This window comes from Bactrocera dorsalis, chromosome 1, assembly GCF_023373825.1.
Source record: "Bactrocera dorsalis isolate Fly_Bdor chromosome 1, ASM2337382v1, whole genome shotgun sequence".
Taxonomy (NCBI): Eukaryota; Metazoa; Arthropoda; class Insecta; order Diptera; family Tephritidae; genus Bactrocera; species Bactrocera dorsalis.
Window position 1 is genome coordinate 35651148 of NC_064303.1, and position 23261 is coordinate 35674408.

Here is a 23261-nt window from a genome sequence, read left to right on the forward strand (position 1 = left end):
TAATAGAATTTTCGAGCAACCCCTGGTTTGCTCCATATTACTAGATTGGTGATGGTACATACTTAAAAGAAATCAAGTGTTAATAATACCATATGTCGTATTGGCGCAATGAGATAAAGTCGATTGGAGATAATTTAGTATAATTTTCGCTGTGATTGTAATCCATACAATTTCGTTGAACAATAAAGTCACTATATTTTCAAAATATTCATGAAGATAATTAGCCGGCTATGCCTTGCAAATTGCAAGAGGAAAAAAATTTCTGATACTCCCGGATTTAGCAGTTCCTTATTTGTTTTGATTTATCTTTGTTTTACTTTACTTCGATTTATTTAACAAATTTTTATTACAAATAAACTAATCTATTAAGCAGTTTTCTATTTTAAATTTTCATTTACTTTTATGTTACCTTTAGATATTTTTCAATTACTTTGCAGGTTATACTTTTATTTTGTAATATTTAAAATTTTTAAAGAAAATAACACCACAATTGTTTATATTACTTTCTTTCTTCACATAACTATGCAAAAACAAACTCACACGAGTGCAATACATCTCCTCAAGCATAATACGTATATCGAATTCACATTTGTATTCCACGACAAAATTATTTCCACCTTCAGCTTTGATCCACACACTAATACCGTTCGGTAAAAAAAAACTTTCGACCATAATACAACCATTAACGACGAATTCCAAAGTAAAACTAAACTAAATTGCAAAAAACGCGCACAACCAAATTGCATTGGCGAAGTCGTCATATCGGCTAACCAACGAAGTACAGAAGTTGCTAGCAACGGCGCTGCTTAACGAAACCTCGAAAGTCATACACGAAGCAATAATTTGAGTGTACGAAGTCTGAACTGTATTTACAAATGTGCAGTTAAATGTTTACGGGAACAATTCTAACTAAAGGCTAATGAAATTTGTAGGAAAAACGCTTAGCAAATCCGAAACTCGAAATCAGATTTTTGTTAGCTGACAGGTTCTCACCAAATGGTAACCGTTCATTGAATTTGTTTCCTTGGAACAATGATTCGTTAGTTGAATTGTTAATGACAGTTTCTAAATGAGCATCTGACCCCCCTCTTAATATAATAACACATACACCCCACAATACACACCTTACTCAACACATCATCTTCTCACCGCATACACACCATACTCAACTCATCATCTTCTCACCGCATACACACCATACTCAACTCATCATCTTCTCATCGCACACACACCAACTCCACACATCATCCTCTCATCGCACACACACCAACTCCACACGTCATCATTTCATCCCACACACACCAACGCATCACGAATTCAACACACATGAGGACACCGCACAAAAAATAACAAAAGGGACCGACGGACTAGGCACCACGCTTTTTCTCATACGATCCGCGCGCATATACGCATCATTTTGTTTGCACCTTCTTTTTCGTCGCTAGTCAACGGGTGAGTACATTAGTACATTGGTACACGGTATCAGCGAATTATCTATGGTCCTTCGACGCCGTACCGGACGGCACCAGTGGTCAAAGTGAAAAAATAAAAAAAAAAAAAAAAAAAATTTAAATATACGGCATAAAATCGGTCACGGTAACGCGCCAAATTAAAAAAAAAAAAAAATTGTTAAAAATTAAAATTAAAAAAGTGTTTAAAATCAAAATTTAAAAAAGTGTTTAAAATTAAAAAGACAACGGTGTTACAAACAAAAAGCAAAAAAGAGAAAAAAATATACATACATATATAAAAAACATATAAAACTGGTGTGACACAGTGAGGCAAACAACCGTTGGAGGCAACGAACCAAAAAAAACCAAAAAAAAACACGGTGGTGTACCGTTCAGAAAACTGGTGTGACAAAGTGAAACCGTTGTTGGCAACGACCCCAAAAAAAAAAAAAAACGGTGGTGTACAGTTGAGAAAACTGGTGTGACAAAGTGAAGTAAAGAACCGTTGGTGGCAACGAACCAAAAACAAAAAAAAAAAAAAATAACAAATTTTACATATATACATATATATTCATATACACACGGAGTTATACATATGTGCGTACATATATCTCAGTGGTGACAAAATTGGAAAAAAAAGAAAAAAAAAAAAAATTTCAAAATAAAATTTCATGTGGATATGAAAAAGTGCAACTGAAAACATAAAAGAATACAAAGTGGTGACAAGAGTGCAGTGTAGAAATAACATACGCATAAACCACATACATACATATGTGCACGGGTAAAGTGGAAATATAACACAAGCAAAAAATAAAAATAAAACCTAAAAAGTGTGGTGAAAAAAGGAAAAAAAAAAAAAAATTGAAATTGAAGTGAGAGAGCGGAGTGTAGAAAAGACAAAAACTATAATAATTTACACCTATGTACTATATGTGTACATGCACCTATATACACATAATGGAAATCAGCGGATAATATAGTGACCCACAAACAGAAGGAAGAAGTCAGACACAATACAAGCTACATCACCACAACCATTCCAACAACAAAAGGACCGGAGAAGGAAGAAAACCAAGGACAGGAACAAACATAAGCAAAGCACAAGCACTGGCACACACCGGGCACACGCACAAGCCCCACACATCAGGCACATACATACATAAGTACACTCATATCATCCCCAAAAGCCCCTGGCGGAAAACAAAGTGAGTGTATCGTTTCCTTTCAATTTTTATACTATATACCTATATGTATGGTTGAATTTGCAAAAGTAAAATTAGAGTTCTGACCAAATTTCCGGTCCAAAAACGTAGTGAAAACCGTTACCAAACTGTTTTCGGTACTCGGTTCATTTTCCGGGAAAAACCGAAAACCGCTAACAAAGCAGTTTGGTACTGTTTATAGCGGATTAGTGATTGCCGCTAATGCTTACCGTTGTGTTATAACACAAAAATTATCCCAAAAGCCATAACAACAAAAATTTTGTTTCAAGTATTCACTTACATAAATTCCCGCAAGACCCCTTATACTTAATCAAGTATAAGCAGGATTGCTTAAAAAGAAGCTACGGCAATCACCAGCAAGAAACAAAAACATATGTATATGCAAATTAAACCATACATACATACATATATGTCACATATGTATATTTCTATAATATAACAACAGCATAACTTGCTCATTACTAGTATACATATATACATACATACTTTCTAAAAGCAGAATAGCATTAAATATTCTGTTCGCGGCCTTTTCTAACTGCGAACATATATACCTACATATGTACAGACATATGTACATATATGCTGCTCAGTAATACAAATTACATACTAACAAACACGTGAGTTTGAGAAAATTACCTGCGGTCGGGTAATTCTCTTTTCGTGGCTTATTCGTACCGCAAACCTATATACATACATACTAAATATACGCATATACATATATATATTATACTTACGGGCGCATACATATATACAAAATTTTCTGAAAAATTTACTGGAAGAAGTACACCAATCGACATTGGGTACAAATTATACAATAATAAAAAGGATTTTTATATAAAACACAAAATTAGTACATATGTAAGGGTATTGTCACATATGTAGATACGCTTACTGCTTCAAAGTCCACATTGGCATATATTCCGCGATACCCCTTGGTTTTTGTCTAACAAAACCAAGCAGGATTGCGTACAAAATATATTCAAAGTCCACATTGGCATATTCCCGCAATACCCCTTGATTTTTGAGCAACAAAAACAAGCAGGATTGTGTAAAACACCAAAGCGTAATACATATGTGCATACATGCATATGTACAAAGTGCAGTGATCTCTAATACGAGCGCTCATTAGCACATAATAAATAAAATATCCACCTATAGGTATACCCTATAGGACATCTGGACATAAAACATACATAAAAGAAATATACAAGGAAAAATAAAATACTTATAATAACTTCCGGCCAACAATAGATAATTAAATCAAATTTAAGCGATATTCAGTATACGCGTAATATTTTATTTAATTTGGAAAACTCTTATTTACTAAAAAGAGTCATTTCGGTCAAAACTCTTATTAACTTAAAAGAGTTCGCGGTTACAAACTCTATAAAATACGTAAAGCGTCTTATCATATTAAGTTCGTTCAAAACTCTTGTTTATTTAAGAGTTCACGTCTACTCATATACACCTATAAATACATATATAAACGAAAATATTTTCCGAAATCTCGGTATCCAAAAGCCATTGGTTTTATTGATTTTCTTCTATTCAACATTTTATATACTATATACTAGTATACTTTATATACCTTTTCTAAACATCTACTAGTCTAGTTTTCACTAAGACGTTTTGATTAATTCTATATCATTTTAAATGAGCTCAGACTCAAAGGAATCTAAAACAACTCAGTTGCTAAAAGTTCCAAAAATGATTTCAGACGAAAAAAGTCCGAGTACACCGGCTGAAGCTACACGCTCAAAGCAAGGTGGCACAAAACTAAAGAGGGGTAAAGACATTACTTATACAAAATTCATTGCTGAGAGTGACAGTTTGATACGATACTGCACTCGATTTTCATCTTCACCGATTCAAGACAATTCTGAATCGGTCTTAGAAATTAAAAAAGACAATTTAGACAATTTTTGGTCACGTCTCCAAGCGGCATATGACGCAATCGTAGAATCTGACGAATCAGATCTACCTGAAAATTTCAAATCTTCAGCATACTCCAAATATGAAAACTGCTTAGACCAGTACGAAGAGACGAAAGCTATGATTTCAGATCAGCTAAAATTAATTAATGCAATTGCACCTACTCCACTTCCGCGAGTAGAGATGACACAAGTACAAAGTCACGAGGCAAGTTCGGGAATCCACCTCAAGGTGCCCGCATGTGACACAGAAATTTTTCATGGGGGTTATGAACAATGGCCGTCCTTCCGGGACATGTTCACAGCCGTTTACATAAACCACCCAAAATTATCTAATGCGCAAAAATTGTATCACCTCCGATACAAAACGAAAGGTCAAGCTGGCGTCATAGTAAAACAGTTCGCATTAAATGACGACAATTTTAATATGGCTTGGGAAGCTTTAAAATCAAGATACGAGAATGAACGAATATTGGTCGATAAGCAGATAACAATTCTGATGAACTTGCCAAAAATTCAAAAGGAAACCAGTGAAGAATTTATCAAACTTCAATCCACTGTTTCCAATTGTTTGTCGATTTTATCGACCCAAAACATTCCCACAGACAACTGGGACCCTATACTGGTGAATATATGCACAGCAGCATTACCAGAAAAGTCTTTACTATTGTGGGAGCAATCGCTCTCATCACGTAAAAAGTGCCCAACGTGGCAACAAATGAGAGATTTTCTCACTACCCAGTACGAAATCGCAGAAAGGGTAGACAAAAAAATAAATACAAGTAAACCAAAAGGTATTCAGCAAGACTTCAATAGAAGCTTCCACAAGCCCCAAGCCAATAGCCACAATAATTCAAATAGAAACCTTTTTAAAAATCAATCGTTCTCTTCCGAACAATATAAACAAACGTCATGCGAACTGTGCAGAGGAGGTCACAGATTAAAATTATGCGAAAAATTCAAAAAAATGAATGTTAGCGATCGAAACAATTTCGTAAGATCGAAAAAAATTATGTACCAACTGTATGTCACATGCGCATACGCTTAAAGATTGCGAAAGCAAATTTAATTGCGTTTACTGCCATAAAAGACATCATTCTATGTTACATATAACCAATTTTTCCAGCTCACCCCCAAACAATGCAAACGTAAAACGAGCAACAGGATTGGTTGCCACAACAAATCCTGAAAACTGCCAAGAAGCACCATGCTGCTCAAAGGCGATGAAAACCCAAACGCTACATAGCGAAAACCACAGTAGGGTACTATTACCCACAGCAGTTGTCTCCATCGAACACCGAGGAGAACTGTTCAAACTCAGAGCCTTAATAGACCAAGGATCACAACGATCATTTATAGCGTCTAGGGCTCAAAACAGGCTTCAGTTGCCAACAAAACTGGCCAATTTTGAAATCACGGGAATGGGCGGAAGAGTTGTTCAAAACTCAAATAAAATCTGCCCCATTACCCTCTTTTCCCCCAAAGCGGATAAACGCATACATGCAGAAGCTATTGTCTTACCGCAATTAACCAACATGCTACCAAGCTATCATATAAATAGCAAGCATTGGCAAAAGGTTTCACACCTTAAGTTAGCAGACCCCAACTGCAACACTCCCGCTCAAATAGATCTCCTATTGGGCAGCGATCTCATACCACAAATTATTCTCGAAGGTATTGAGAAAATTAACAAAACACTTCTGGCGCAAAATACCATTTTCGGATGGGTCCTAAGCGGACTAGTTGCGGAACCAGTTACAACATTAACAACTCAAGTTGAGGAAGTCTCAAATGAATACCTCAATTCACAATTGAGAAAATTTTGGGAGCTAGAAGAACTCCCCCCCATATCCGTCACAACCCCTGAAGATCAGTATTGTGAGGATTTTTACAAAGCCACAACTGCTAGATCAGAAAATGGTCGGTACGTCGTACGACTGCCACTTAAACAACAATTTCCTAACACACTCGCCTTAGGTCACTCTCGCACCTCTGCAATTCAGCAGTTTTTAAGTATGGAAAGAAACCTACTTAAAAAAGGCGAACTCAAATCTGAATATGATGGTGTGTTAGAAGAATACCTCCATTTAGATCACATGGAGGAAGTAAACCCAGGGGAGAAAATCGTCAACGGCAAATACTACTCCTTTTATCTGCCACATCACGCAGTAGTGAAGCCAGACAAAAAAACAACAAAAGTAAGAGTTGTTTTTAATGCTTCGAGAACCACTAGTTCAGGGAATTCCCTAAATGATATCCTATTTACGGGACCCACACTCCAGCCAGATTTAATGCTTCTGATATTAAATTGGCGTATATACAAATACGTATTCAATGGGGACGTTGAAAAAATGTATCGGCAAATAGGCGTACATAAAGACGACCAAGATTTTCAACGTATTATGTTCCGAAGATCCCCCACCAGTCCTTTACGCGACTTCAAATTAAAAACAGTTACATTTGGCGTTAACTGTGCACCATATTTAGCCATTCGAACTCTCCACGAATTGGCAGACAACACAAAGTCAGAATTTCCTCTGGCAACTGAAGTGTTGAAAACTCAAACGTATGTGGACGATATTCTGTCTGGAAGTCACACCCTTCCACAAGCATACGAGGCCTTATCACAGGTAATAAAAGCCCTCAAATCCGCAGGGTTTCCTTTAAAAAAGATTACGGCAAATCACCCGAATATACTCAAAAATATTCCAAACGAAAATTTGTTGGACACTAATTTCCTTATTTTCGAAAAGGAAAGTACAACAAAAACATTAGGCATCCAATGGAATGCGATATCGGACCAGTTCTCATACACGACAGAGTCCATATCCGCATTATCAGCCATAACGAAAAGACAGATTTTATCCTCGGTGGCAAAACTTTTCGACCCCGCAGGATGGCTTTCGCCAATTATGATCCAAGCGAAAATCTTAATACAAGAACTATGGCTAGATGGAACCGACTGGGACGAACAAGTGAAACCTCTTCGCTTAGAAAAATGGTCCCAGTTCGCAAACAATCTGAATGACATTTCTCAGATTCAAATCCCACGATGGGTAAATTACTCTCCCGATCACAAAGTTGAATTACATGGCTTTTGTGACGCCTCAGAGAAGGCATATTGCGCTACTATCTATGTGCGCACGCAAAGTGACACCACGACCACAAGCCACTTATTAGTAGCAAAAGCAAAGGTGGCACCTTTAAAAACTGTAAGTCTCCCACGACTTGAGTTATGTGGCGCACTACTACTTTCAAAATTAGTAGCCATGGTGCAAAAGCATTTAAATATGACAAAATGCAAACTATATATGTGGTCCGATTCCGAAATTGTACTAGCCTGGTTGGAAAAACCACCACATGCATGGAAGACGTATATTTCTAACCGAACGTCTCAAATTCTTGACCTAGTGGGATCAGCCACGTGGCGTCACGTAGCCAGTGCTGACAATCCTGCCGATCTAGGAACAAGAGGGTGCAAGCCACTGCACCTTGCCACTACCACCCTCTGGTGGAATGGCCCCCGATGGTTGATAGAATCTCCTGATTCTTGGCCACAATCCCCCATGCGCAACATTATCGCCCCAGAAGGTCGAAAAATCGCCACCTTTCACACATTATTGGATGATGCCGACATCCTTGAACGATTTTCCTCGTTTCCAAAAGCGCTCAGAGTAGTCGCTTATATGTTCAAATTCATAGAACAACTCAAAAGCAAAGTTAAGGGATCACATAATTTCCCATGCAACACAGTAACGCATCTAGAGTTACAAAAGGCTAAGGTCGCACTAATAGCATATACACAAGCGCGCTACTTCAGCCGCGATATATCAGTACTAAGAGAGTCGAAGCCGATTGATAAAAAGAGCTCACTCTTAGTTCTCAACCCATTTCTGGACACGAAAGGTCTGCTTCGTGCCAATGGTCGGCTCGCTAATTCGAGCCTAACATACAATGAACGCCACCCCATAATAATTCCAGAGAGGTCACCATTTGCCACATTATTCCTCCACTACATCCACACCTTAATGCTACACGCCGAACATCGTCTCATGCAACAGATGGTACGCCAGGAGTATTATATCCCCCGTCTTAAGCCGCAAATCAAGAAGTGCATCTTCACATGCAAGATTTGCACTATGCACAAACAGAAGATGCGAACGCAGATTATGGCAGCACTTCCACCGGAACGCTGCAATTTCGCTCTGCCTTTCACCACAACAGGTGTTGATTTTGCTGGGCCTTTCCAAGTAAAGGCGTCCATGTTAAGGTCTCCCACTCTCATGAAAGGCTATGTGGCTGTCTTTGTATGTTTCACGACAAAGGCAGTACATCTTGAGCTATGTAGTAATCTGACGACGGATGCTTTTCTCGCGGCATTTGCTCGCTTCGTCGCTCGACGTGGCTACCCATCAAAGATCATGAGCGACAATGGCAAAACGTTCATTGGAGCTCAACGAGCCACCGAAAAGCAATTTGTGGATTTCCTAAAACAAGTGTCACCCGACATCGTACAAAAGTACGCCCCTCAAGGTATCAACTGGCAATTTATACCCCCAAGCGCTCCTCATATGGGCGGTTTATGGGAATCAGCTGTGAAAAGCTTCAAATCCCATTTCAAACGGGTAGCTGGAAATTATAAATTCAATTACGAAGAGTTCACGACGTTATTAAATCGAATTGAAGCCGTTCTCAATTCACGGCCACTCACAGTACTATCGCAAGACCCCTCAGATTTCACCGCCTTAACTCCAGGGCATTTTCTAAAAGGAGCACCCATCCTGGCCATTCCTGAGCCAGGCGTGGAGTCGCTATCTCTATTAAATCGATGGGAACGAATTAAAATTCTCCATCATGATTTCAGCCGCCGCTGGAAGGACGAGTACATAAAGGATCTCCACAAAAGATACCGCTGGAAGACTCCTGAACAAGAGCCTAAACTTGGAGACTGTGTCCTCATCCACGATGATTGTCTACCCCCCACCGAGTGGCGGCTTGGCCGCATTGAGAAGCTACATTACGGCTCCGACGGTCACATACGAATCGTTGATCTCCGTACGCAAAACGGAACGCTGACCAGACCGCTCGTGAAGCTATGCTTTTTGCCCACTTCCGATGATCGCGAATCTGAAAAACCGCAAAAACAAACCGATATTATCGTTTCACAATAAGCTAATCAAATGAAAACGAGAAATACGCCAATACCAACCGTTAAAAAAAAAAAAAAATACAAACCGAAAATCGAAATAACCAAACCGATACTGTCGCGATAATAAAATCACTAAATTTTACGCTAAAACGAGAAATATGCCCGTAATAAACCGAAAAAAAAAAAAAAAAAATAATGAACTGTCAAAACCAACAAAGAATCTTAGCCAAAAAATTGTCGATCAATATGACGACACGTTCATGCCACATATCGTGGCACCTTCACCATGTTTGCTTATCTGATAGAAATTTATAATCAATAATCTTCTCTATACAGATTACCATGGATATAGATACGCCAGCCGCAACCACGTCAACCGCTCGCGCGGCTACGAATGTGCCACGCAACGGGCCTACCCCAGCGCCCCGGACGATAGCTGCGACAGCATCGGCCGCTGCACCGGCCACCGCACCAGCAACAACGCCGGCACCTGTACCGGCAATCGCGCCTGCAGCGGTCCTACCCTCCGCACCTCGTGGTGGCACGCGACCACCACCAATCCCATCACAGATTACGGAGCCCCGTCGGATAAGGTGTCCCATCTGTCGACGCCCTCATCGTCTCCACCATTGTGGAATATTTAGGGGTATGCGGCCTTTGCAACGGCAGCAAGTTGCTCAGGCCCACGGGCATTGCATCAACTGCCTGTCGCACACTCATGCAACTACCGAGTGTGAGTCACGTGGGTTGTGCCAAATGTGCCACCGGCCGCACCACACGCTGCTACACCGCAGCTCGTCACGCGAGGTGAATCGGCCACCCATCCATCGCGGCCGCACACCCCGATTCCAACCGTCAGCTCGTGCCGCACCCCAGCGGAGCGGAACATCACTGCGGCGTCGACAGCCGGGGTCACCATCTCGTCGTCCTACGGGGCTGAGCAGCGTTGTGGCAACGCTGCAACAGCTGCAACGCCTTTTAGGCTAAACAGTCGTTTAGGGGGGCCGGGATGGCTAAATGAGCATCTGACCCCCCTCTTAATATAATAACATATACACCCCACAATACACACCTTACTCAACACATCATCTTCTCACCGCATACACACCATACTCAACTCATCATCTTCTCACCGCATACACACCATACTCAACTCATCATCTTCTCATCGCACACACACCAACTCCACACATCATCCTCTCATCGCACACACACCAACTCCACACGTCATCATTTCATCCCACACACACCAACGCATCACGAATTCAACACACATGAGGACACCGCACAAAAAATAACAAAAGGGACCGACGGACTAGGCACCACGCTTTTTCTCATACGATCCGCGCGCATATACGCATCATTTTGTTTGCACCTTCTTTTTCGTCGCTAGTCAACGGGTGAGTACATTAGTACATTGGTACACGGTATCAGCGAATTATCTAATGACAGTTTCAGTGAATTTTTAAGTTCCAAGAAATGGTTAACATGCATAGCTTTTTTAACATAAGTGAGTGTAAACTTTATTCGACTTTGTATAGGTAAGTATAAAAGCTAATCACAATAAATAAATGTATGAAGATATATTTCCAAATGTATTTAATTATTGAGGATGGAAAGTATGAGGCTTCTAACAGTTTTTAGAGAGTGAGTGAATTAAACCTTAACTGAATTTTTATAGCAGTAAAAATTACAAAAATATCTAAATCTATTGAGAGAAATGCCTTAATTTTGATGGTAAGCAGCCCAAGCGTACAAAAAGCTTTTTGTATTTTTTAACATAAGAGAGTGAAATTTGAACTGATTTTGTATAAGAGTTAAATAATTGTTGAAGAGTAATTTCGAAAGTAACTTAAGTTTTGAAGATTAACAACATAAGCTTATAGAGAGTTTGTAAAGATTTTTATAATAAGAGAGTCAAACTTGAACCGATTCTGTATAAGAGTAAAATTACTAACGACATATAAATATAGAGAGATATTTTCGAAACATGAGAAAGTTTTTAAAGAATTTTATCATAAGAGCATTCAGAGTGTTTCTAGAGAACTTTAACATAAGTGAGTTAAACATAAACATAGAGTAAAATTGTCTAGCCATAAATAAGTGTATGGAGAATAAATAAAAAAAAAAAACTTGAATTTTGAGGGTTAACAGCATGAGCTTGCAAAGAGCTTATAGAGAGTTTGTAAATATTTTTAACAGAACCAAATATAGACTTAAACCGATTGGGTAAATCGAAAAATCGAAATTTTATTAAAACTAAAGGTTAGGTGTATATATATGAAGAAGTTTTAGCATAACTGAGCATAAACTTAAATCGGATTTGTAGAAGAGTAACTTATCTTCTCTTCTCTGCTCAACATTAATATTGTCCAACAAGTACAAGGTTTTCCAAATCAAAACAGCTGCTGATTATCTTCAGAAAATACATACTCGACTTTGGAAATTTTATCTTCAGGGACCGGTATTTACATATTAAGAAGCTCAACAGGCTTCTTTGCTAATTTTGATATGCAATATTTATAATTTTTATTAGAATTTGTAATTCCAAAACAAGCTTTGGCGGGATTGCAATTTGTGTCCACAGAAAGTTCTTTGCAATTCAGTGACGCTTTTCAAATCTACCTAACAAACTGCTAAATACGATAAACTGCAGTTAAGTACTATGAAGACCATCGCAAATTCCCTTAAATAAGCTTATAAACATGTGTATGGAGTAAGACGAGGTTTACATATGCTGTAAAACCTCTTTTGAAAAAAAAATAAAGCTAAAGGGTGCAAAATAAATAAGCTAAATAGTTGTCGAAGTTTTGGCAAAGGGCGGCTTGTATTCCTGTTTATTAGTTTTTTCTCACTTTAACACTACGTAAAGTTTAAAATTTATTGAAATGCCAGCACCTAAGCGCTACAAGGTATACTATAATTGCTTGAAATTATTCATGCAATTGTAAATATTTCGAGACTGGTTCGAATGGCAGCTATTCGAAAACTGTCACTTGGTTTGCACACATATTGTTGAACTACGAATTAAATGGTAATTTTTATTTGTGAGTGGCATTTTGACTGAAACGATTTCTGAGACATGCAAGCAGCGGGTAGTAAGATAAAAGCAGAAAAGAATCAGATCTTCTTCTTTACTGGGGTTGATACCGCTTACGCGATTATAGCCGAATAATTCAATTTCAGGTAAATGATAAGACATTGTTCGCTCTGTACGACCCTCGACCTTTTCAACTTATGAAAATATTAAAGAAGTAAAAGGTGCTTGGAATCAGTGCTACATTTTGGTGGATTTTTTGGGTATGAAATTGGTCCTTGCTCGACTCGTCCTGATCAAACTAAGTTTATATCAAAAGAGTGCCGAATTTAAAGCAAGAAGCGAATACCAGTGATCAACCATTGTATTCACCAGATTTGGCTCCGTGTGATATTTTCTTGTTCCCCAAACTGAAATTGCCGCTCCGTATTCAATCGATCGAAGAGATGAAACAAAAGTCGTTGAAGGAGCTGTAGGCCATCCCTAAAAGTGCTGAAAATTGTTTCGAGGACTGGAAAAACCAGTGGCATAAACGTATTACTTGTACATTTGGTGTGGATTACTTTGAGTGCAATAAAATAATTATTGATGAATAATTAAATATTTTGGGGTTTATTTAAAATTTCCGGGTACTTTTTTGTTAGAATTAAGTATTTTTCCCCTGTTTAGCTCTTTATGGCTTTTTTATTTCTTTTCTTGTCACCTTCGCACACATTTATTAGTTCCATCTTTAACCTTTTCATTCCCGAATTAAAATGGGTGGAGCAAAAAGAATTTTTAAGACAGATATACTATATATATAGGCAACGTCGTGTTTGACAAAGTACTGAGGTCAAACTTGAATTAATTTGTTTGCCTATTTTTGTAAAGGGTGATTTTTTAAGAGCTTGATAATTTTTAAAAAAAAAAAACGCATAAAATTTGCAAAATCTCATCGGTTCTTTATTTGAAACGTTAGATTGGTTCATGACATTTACTTTTTGAAGATAATTTCATTTAAATGTTGACCGCGGCTGCGTCTTAGGTGGTCCATTCGGAAAGTCCAATTTTGCAACTTTTTCGAGCATTTCGGCCGGAATAGCCCGAATTTCTTCGGAAATGTTGTCTTCCAAAGCTGGAATAGTTGCTGGCTTATTTCTGTAGACTTTAGACTTGACGTAGCCCCACAAAAAATAGTCTAAAGGCGTTAAATCGCATGATCTTGGTGGCCAACTTACGGGTCCATTTCTTGAGATGAATTGTTGTCCGAAGTTTTCCCTCAAAATGGCCATAGAATCGCGAGCTGTGTGGCATGTAGCGCCATCTTGTTGAAACCACATGTCAACCAAGTTCAGTTCTTCCATTTTTGGCAACAAAAAGTTTGTTAGCATCGAACGATAGCGATCGCCATTCACCGTAACGTTGCGTCAACAGCATCTTTGAAAAAATACGGTCCAATGATTCCACCAGCGTACAAACCACACCAAACAGTGCATTTTTCGGGATGCATGGGCAGTTCTTGAACGGCTTCTGGTTGCTCTTCACCCCAAATGCGGCAATTTTGCTTATTTACGTAGCCATTCAACCAGAAATGAGCCTCATCGCTGTAGACCATAAATCGGACGTAAAGCGCGAAACACATTTCGAACCGAACACTGATTTTGGTAATAAAATTCAATGATTGCAAGGCGTTGCTCGTTAGTAAGTCTATTCATGATGAAATGTCAAAGCATACTGAGCATCTTTCTCTTTGACACCATGTCTGAAATCCCACGTGATCTGTCAAATACTAATGCATGAAAATCCTAAACTCAAAAAAATCACCCGTTACATATGTATACACAAAACCTTAGTCTACTGCACTAAAAAATCGTTACCGAAAATATTAAGAATAACGGGAGTTATAACAGTATAAGTATAAGGTTGCCTATAGGCAGCGTCTTTTGTATGCAAGTCATTGGACTGAAATATTCAGTATGAATATTGGACAACAAGCATAGATTTTTCGTTTTAATTGAAGAAATTCTACCTTTGATGATAAACGTTTTGATTTTCTACATTTGTATTATCTTATTTTCGCTGTCGGCTGTGGAAGCAAATCATTACAAATGAAAATAGTGAAACAAAAAAAACTTAATGTTCAGGTACAACCGAACATTTTATACTCTTGCAACTTTCAAGAATCAAAACTAGGTGCCAGGTTAAGCAATAACCCAATATCATACTTTCGGTAAATATCCACTATAGATGCTGGGGTCCACATTTTCGGGGTCCACCAAAGGACTTGAATAGATTTGGAATTAACCCTTAAAATGCATGATGATGTATATATAAGTTAACAATAGTTAACGCACTGAAGCGCTCATGCTGCCAAAAATTGCAAGGCAAGCAGTCTGCATCGGTCACTTCATGCGCGACCAAATTATGTAAACAAAACAACATGCTGGGTTAGCTGTAGTAATTCGATCAGTTCGATACATGAGCGTGGGAAGTGCCTATGCAAGCAATAACGTCGAGCAAACGGCAGCAGCGACGGCAAAGATAGGAGGTTAGCAATAAGCTTGCAAATAATGAAATAAATCAGTTTTAGTACGAAACTCAACGTGTTAGTATCTTTCTCAAAAATAACTTAACTCTGGATAGTCGACAACACCGTCGCTATCCCAAAGGAGTAATAACAAGAAGATCAGAAGTAACTAGTGTGAATTTCATCTTCAAGAATAACTTAACTCTGGATAGTCGACAACACCGTCGCTATCCCAAAGGAGTAATAACAAGAAGATTAAAAATAACTGGCGCCCAACCAGAATAAAACCCACGCCGGAAGGAACACCACCTGGAGGCAGAGGAATCAAGACACCTTCTAAAGGAATTGAGACACCAACCGACAAATAATGTAAGTGAAACTTTTTTCCCTCCGCCTTCTGTTTACATAATCATATCAGTGAAAATTTGACAATTAAGTGTGGTTAGTGTGATTGCAATAAACAATCTGTCTGGAAAAATAAGTGAACGGGCGACAAAATTTATATCAAGCAACTGCATAAACTGCCAGTTAAGATACGTACTAGATATTTACAATAAACAGGATTGCACTTTGTTCCCCATTTTTGTTTTTTTTGTGCACTTACGTCCGCTACCCTTTCGTGCCATCTTAACTACCTTGCATGAGCAAGCTTGACACTAGTGAACTGTTGGATAGACTTGACAACCAACTCTTGACAAGTAAACGTTTCAGGCGCGAACAAGACATGAACGAACAACAACTGCAGGGCATTATCAATGCGGCCGTTTAGCGCCGCACTACAAGTTCAAAGGAAAGACTTTGAAACCAAGCTAGAGCAGCTTACAAACCGGTTTCAGGCCACAACTGTGGCAGCTGCTGACATTAAGACATATGAACCAATAAAGATCATAGACGGGGTAGAATGTCATGAGGGTCTGGATGCAGTTAAATCACTTCCAGAGTTCGATGGCTCACAGGAGCAATATGTCTCCTGGCGGCAGGCAGCTATGGCCGCGTATGATATATTTAAAACCTATGTGGGTAGTTCAAAACACTACCAAGCTGTCCTCATAATTCGCAACAGAATTAGGGGATCGGCTGATGCAGTTTTAGCATCATTCAACACGGTCCTTAATTTCGACGCTATCATTAGCCGTTTAGATTTTACATACTCAGACAAGCGACCATTGCATCTGCTTGAACAAGAGCTAGCAACGCTAAGGCAAGGACAGTTGACTATTATTCAATTTTATGAGGAGGTTGAGAAAAAACTCACACTTCTCACAAATAAAACTACAATGACCTTTGATACTGACCAGGCACGGTATATGAACGACAAGCATAGGACCGATGCGCTGCGCGTATTCGTCTCTGGGTTAAGGAGAAACCTCACGGATGTTCTTTTTGCCGCCCAGCCCAAAGATTTGCCCTCGGCTCTTGCAATGGCCCAGGAGATAGAAGGAAATCATGATAGACACGCATTTGCGGCCCAGTTTGCAAGATCGTTGGAGGAAAAAAACCTCAGGCAACATCAAAATCGATCTTATCAGAAGCAGTCCGACATTCAGTACAGGACTGGAAAAAACCCTTATTTCACCAGGGAGCAAGGAGCTCGCCCTCCAAAGCGCGACCAAGTTGAAAAAATGGAAGTCGACCCATCCTCGAGGTTCCGTCAGAGCACTAACTTTACAAACCAGAACAACCAAATTACCCATAACTCAAGCTTACCTATAGCACATCCCTCTGGCAACAGTCAACCACAAGGTGCGTTCAAGAGACGTGCGAATTCTCAAAGGACGTCGGACTACAGACGCCAGAGGATTAACCATTTGACAGAAGAAAGAGACGAAGCGTACGAAAAGCAATATGATCAAGCCGCTTATGATGCAGCGGCAGAAATAGAGGCTGAAAATGAAACTGAGTATGAAGAAGATGCGCTTAATTTTTTAGCGGAGAGTCCCTGCTCCCGTTCATCCAACGAACAGTAGCAGGGAAATCGTTAAAATTCTTAATTGACACCGGGGCGTCAAAAAGTTATATTAAACCTAACATAAGCCCTTTATCCTCTGTCCCAGTACAGACCCCGTTTGTGGTTAAATCAATTCACGGATTTAACAGAATTGGGAGCAAAAGCTTCATTATGATGTTTGGCATAAATAGCCCTTTTTTTCATTTACCCGGTCTCACAACTTTTGACGGCATAATTGGACTCGACCTATTGACACAGGCGGAAGCAACTATTGATCTCGCGTCAGAACTGATCCACTTTAAGGGAGGATCTGAAACTCTGAGATTCCACAAATGTGCTCAAGTCAATTTCACAAAAATTGAAGACATAGAAGTTCCAGCTAACGTCCGTGCAGATTTTCTACAAATGATGACAAAGCATTTGAAGGCATTTGCCGACTCGAGCAAGTTACTCCCGTTTAATACCAATGTTGTTGCCACCATTCGCACGGAGGATAATGAGCCAGTCTACTCCAAAATGTACCCATTCCCATGGGAGCTGCTGACTTTGTGAGCCAAGAAATCAAGGATCTACTTAAAAATGGCATCATTCGACCATCTAGGTCTCCATATAACAACCCCATATGGGTTGTCGGAAAAAAGGGCACAGACCTCACAGGAGCGCCTAATAAGCGGTTGGTGGTAGATTTCCGAAAATTAAACTCCAAAACCATCGCGGACAAGTACCCAATGCCGAGTATCAGTATGATACTTTCAAACCTGGGAAAGGCCAAGTATTTCACCACCCTGGACTTGAAATCTGGATACCATCAAATTATGTTAGCAGAACACGACAGGGAAAAGACTTCCTTTTCAGTAAATGGAGGAAAGTATGAATTCTGCCGTTTGCCCTTTGGGCTAAAGAATGCTTCTAGCATTTTCCAGAGGGCCATAGATGATGTCCTGCGCGATATGATTGGTTAAAACCTGCTATGTTTACGTCGATGACGTTATAGTGTTTTCCGAAAACGAAGAAGACCACGTACAACACGTTGGACAGGTACTAAAAAGCCTTTATGATGCCAATATGAGGGTGTCTAAGGAGAAATCACAGTTTTTTAAAGAAAGCGTAGAGTTTCTGGGATTTGTTGTTACGAAAGAGGGGACAAAAACTAGCCCAGACAAGGTCAGAGCAATCAGAGACTTTAAGCAACCAAGCAACTTGTTCGAGCTGAGATCCTTTATTGGTCTGGCGAGTTACTATAGGTGCTTTATAAAGGACTTCGCAGCAATAGCAAGACCCTTAACAAGCTTGTTAAAAGGGGAGAGCGGAAGAGTTAGCAAGTTCCGTTCAAAAAACATCCCGGTATCCTTTGATGAAATCCAGACGACTGCGTTTGATAAGCTTAGAAATATTCTTGCTTCCGAAGATGTTATTCTTCATTACCCAGATTTTTCAAAACCATTCGATTTGACTACTGATGCCTCCTCAAGTGGCATAGGTGCAGTACTATCTCAGGGACATAGGCCCATAAACAATGATTTCGAGGACGCTGAAGGATAGGGAGATAAACTACGCGACAAACGAAAGGGAACTATTAGCTATCGTTTGGGCCTTGGACAGCCTCCGGCACTACCTCTACGGTAAGAGTGACATACGAATCTATACAGATCATCAGCCTCTAGTTTTCGCGGTCTCGGATAGGAACCCAAATTCCAAGATAAAACGTTGGAAAGCGCGAATTGAAGAGAGTGGCGCAAAGGTATTTTACAAACCTGGGAAAGAAAACTACGTTGCAGACGCATTATCGCGTCAAAGTATTAACGTTTTACAGGAATCAGTGCAGTCCGATGCAGCGACAGCACACAGTGAAGTATCTTTAAACTCATGTGATTGAGACTATCGATAAGCCCCTGAATTGCTTCAGGAATCAGATAGTTATAGAAGAGTCTTCTACCCCCACAAAACGGACATTTATCTTGTTTGGCACAAAGGACTCGTCATCAGATCATCTTTAACGACTGGCTTAAATTGCTAGCAGAAGTGAAAGAAGTCGTAAAGCCGGACGTAGTAAATGCTTTACACTGCGACCTGCACGTTTTGGCACGCATTCAGGATGACTTGGTCAGAGTTTTCCCTGCCACCAAATTCTGGCACTGCAAGAACATGGTAACAGATGTTGTTAACAAAGACGAGCAAAAGGAGATAGTAACGATGGAGCATAATAGGGCACATAGAGCCGCCCAGGAGAATGTAAAGCAGATTCTACTCGATTATTATTTCCCAAAAATGGGAAAAATTGCGTCAGAAATTGTTGTAAACTGCAAAGTGTGTGGAAAGGCGAAGTATGATAGGCATCCAAAGAAGCAAGAGATGGGTGTTACGCCTATACCTTCCCGTGTAGGAGAATTGATCCACATTGACATTTTTTCAACTGCAGGAAAACACTTTTTAACAGCCCTAGACAAGTTCTCCAAGTTTGCCTTGGTTCAGCCAGTGGCGTCACGCACTATCGCAGACGTAAAAGCGGGCATTTTGCAAATCATTAACATTTTTCCTAAAATAGAAACTGTTGTACTGTGACAACGAACCTTCATTTAATTCAGATACAATTCGATCGTTGCTGAAAAACCAATACGACATCAACATAGTGAATGCGCCACCGTTGCACAGTACGTCAAACGGGCAAGTGGAAAGATTCCACAGCACCCTCGTGGAAATTGCCAGATATCTAAAACTGCAAAGGCAGATACAAGACGTAGTTGAACTTTTTCTTCAGGCCGCCGTGGAATATAATAGAACGTTCCATTCAGTGACGGGCATGAAGCCGATTGAGGTGATCCATGCCAACTTAAACATGTTCCCGGATATTGCTACCAGACTAGAGAAAGCCCAACAGAACAGTTGGAGCGGAGTAATGCCCACCGCCAAAATAGAATCTTCGAAGTTGGAGAAAAGGTCCTGGTAAAGTCCAACAAGAGACTAGGCGACAAGGTCACTCCACTGTACGTCGAGGAAAGGATAGACGCTGATCTAGGAACAACCGTTCTTATTAAAGGGAGGGTGGTCCACAAGGACAACCTCAAGTGAAACTCCTGACATAATACCTTTTTTTCATTGTTTTTATTTTGAATTTCAGGCATACTCCCATCTTCGCACTTTTGACTTGGGCTGCGCTGACGGCTTCCAAATTTACGGACTACTCGCACGCGGACTACATACCGATCCTGGACGGCACTGCAATAATTTGGAACGAGACGAAGGTACATAAGGCATATATCAAATTTAACGGAATATGGACAATACATTCAAGAAACCACAGACTTGATTAGCGTCTTCCCACAATCACACATGAGGAAGATCCTAGAAGTAGACACCAGGCACTTACTTACTTTATTAGGGACACTAGGAGTACACCATAGGCATGCTCGGAGCCTAAACTTTTTGGGGTCCGCCCTGAAGGTAATAGCCGGCACGCCTGACTTCAATGACTTACTACAAACAAGACTAACGGAGCAAGAGCTAATACAGTCCAACAATAGACAGATCGTCATTAATTCCAGAACTCAGGAAACAGATTAACGCCCTCACGAATACGGTCAATAAAATTCTCAGTGTAAAAAAAAGGGAAGAAATAGATTCATCGCACCTCTATGAAACGCTGTTGGCTAGAAACAGAATTTTGACACTAGAGATTCAAAATTTAATAACTGCAATCACACTGGCTAAATTTAATGTAATAAACCCTGCTATTATTGATGCAGATGACTTGGAGGCGGTTATGAAGGAGAGTTTCACAGGAGTTACAATAACCCAATTGTTTAGCATAGCTAGAGTTAAGGTTTTAGCAAGCAAAGAAATTGTAACCTTTATTATCGGTTTTCCTAGACCTAAGTTATTATGTAAGAAGATTACTATTTTTCCCGTATCGCATGCTGGCCGTATATTGCATTTACCGGACAACATTATAGCTGACTGCGGAGGCAACATTACCGCTGTTATATCTTGTATTGATGCACCAATGGTAACGTTCTGTAAAGAAGCCGAAACTGAAACTTGCGCACAAAGCCTACACTCTGGCGCAGTAGCGCACTGTGCCACCAAGCCCAGCGACTTATCCCCCATTGTCGTCGTCGACGATGGTATAGTTTTGATAAACGATGCAATAGTTAAGGCTAGCATAGATAATGGCCCTGAAATATTTATTAATGGCACTTATCTTGTTACATTCGAACGCACCGCTTTTATCAATGGCACCAAATACGTTACTCTCAATGGATACCCGAAGAGACTCCCACAACAGTCTGCCTCCGCACGGATCAACATAACCTCCCATCATACCCTACTAAGCCTACCATTTCTTCACAAGCTAAGTGAAGTAAACTTGCGGCAAATCGCTGAATTACGCATACGAACGATTGCTGCACCACTGATAGCCGCAATAATTTGTGCCACGATCGCCGTAATGCTTGCTGCATCAATCATATTACTAAAACGTAGGCGGCGAAGAGAAACTTCTAAGGCAGTGCGTCAAGTGATGGAAAGGTTGGGTATGGCCGAGGACGACCATGTTTGAAAGAGGGAGTAGTTAACAATAGTTAACGCACTGAAGCGCTCATGCTGCCAAAAATTGCAAGGCAAGCAGTCTGCATCGGTCACTTCATGCGCGACCAAATTATGTAAACAAAACAACATGCTGGGTTAGCTGTAGTAATTCGATCAGTTCGATACATGAGCGTGGGAAGTGCCTATGCAAGCAATAACGTCGAGCAAACGGCAGCAGCGACGGCAAAGATAGGAGGTTAGCAATAAGCTTGCAAATAATGAAATAAATCAGTTTTAGTACGAAACTCAACGTGTTAGTATCTTTCTCAAAAATAACTTAACTCTGGATAGTCGACAACACCGTCGCTATCCCAAAGGAGTAATAACAAGAAGATCAGAAGTAACTAGTGTGAATTTCATCTTCAAGAATAACTTAACTCTGGATAGTCGACAACACCGTCGCTATCCCAAAGGAGTAATAACAAGAAGATTAAAAATAACTTATACATCAGTGTTTTCTTCCTTACATATTTTCTAAACGGTAGCAAACACAGTACTTTTTACTTTTATTAGGTGCTTAAAATATCAGTGTTGGTTTTTGAATATACACTTTCACGATATGTCATTTCACTTTTTAATTTTAATAATTTGACAGCTTGGCGCGCCACTTTCAAATACACCCTTTGGAATTTTAAAAAGGAAAAATCATGCATTTAAGGGTTAAGACATACTTGATCACAATTTGGTATACTTTAAAGGAATTATTACAGCGAAATTGTTTCCGGTTAAACTAATTACTTCTTTATTTGTGTACCGGAAAGAGAAAGACTCAGAATGAAATTTAAAATTCTAATTTTTATGTGGAAAGTGGGCATGGTTTTTGTCCGATTTCATCCATTTTCACACAGTGACATTGAAATATGAGAAGAATACAACGTGCAAATTTAGTCGAAATCAATCAAGCGAATTCCGAGATATCTGATTTAAACAAAAAGTGGACTGCGTCACGCCCATCACCCAATTTCCAATACGGTTCTAAAAAAGCTCTCTTATATCCTCTCGAAGGTAAATTTTAATATCTTTGACGTAATTAGTTATTATTTGGCTTTTAGTAGTTTTTGGCACACTGTTCGAGGAGTTCTTATAATATTTTTACCAGACGAATTTGGTTATTGTGGCTTTTGTGGCTTAGGAAATATGTACATTAAAGGGCGAACCACGCCCTCTTTATCAAATTTTTTTGCCCAGCAAGGTGCCCCTACTACATTAATTTAGTACTTAGTTATCGTATTTTATAGGTTTTTGGTAATGGCGTTGCAGTGGTGCGATTACGCCCTTCTACGAACTTGCGATTTTTTTATTTATCGCTCCATACATTGCGATGAAATATCTGCTGAAGTAAAATATGGGAACATTATTCTGTATTTTAATTAATTTTTAAATGTGCAATCTTAGTTGAACAAACAAAATGGATTATTACTTGGATATTGCG

General features: G+C 39.5%; 1 protein-coding gene across 1 annotated transcript; it reads left to right on the forward strand.

Moving 5' to 3' along the window:
• Nucleotides 1-1381: 1381 nt before the first annotated feature.
• LOC125775610 (uncharacterized) lies at nucleotides 1382-11191 on the forward strand. The gene is made up of 2 exons (XM_049446261.1): nucleotides 1382-1452; nucleotides 10091-11191. The coding sequence occupies exon 2, from the start codon at nucleotides 10097-10099 to the stop codon at nucleotides 10739-10741; it is 645 nt and encodes a 214-aa protein (XP_049302218.1). The 5' UTR covers nucleotides 1382-1452; nucleotides 10091-10096; the 3' UTR covers nucleotides 10742-11191.
• The last annotated feature ends 12070 nt before the right edge of the window (nucleotides 11192-23261 follow it).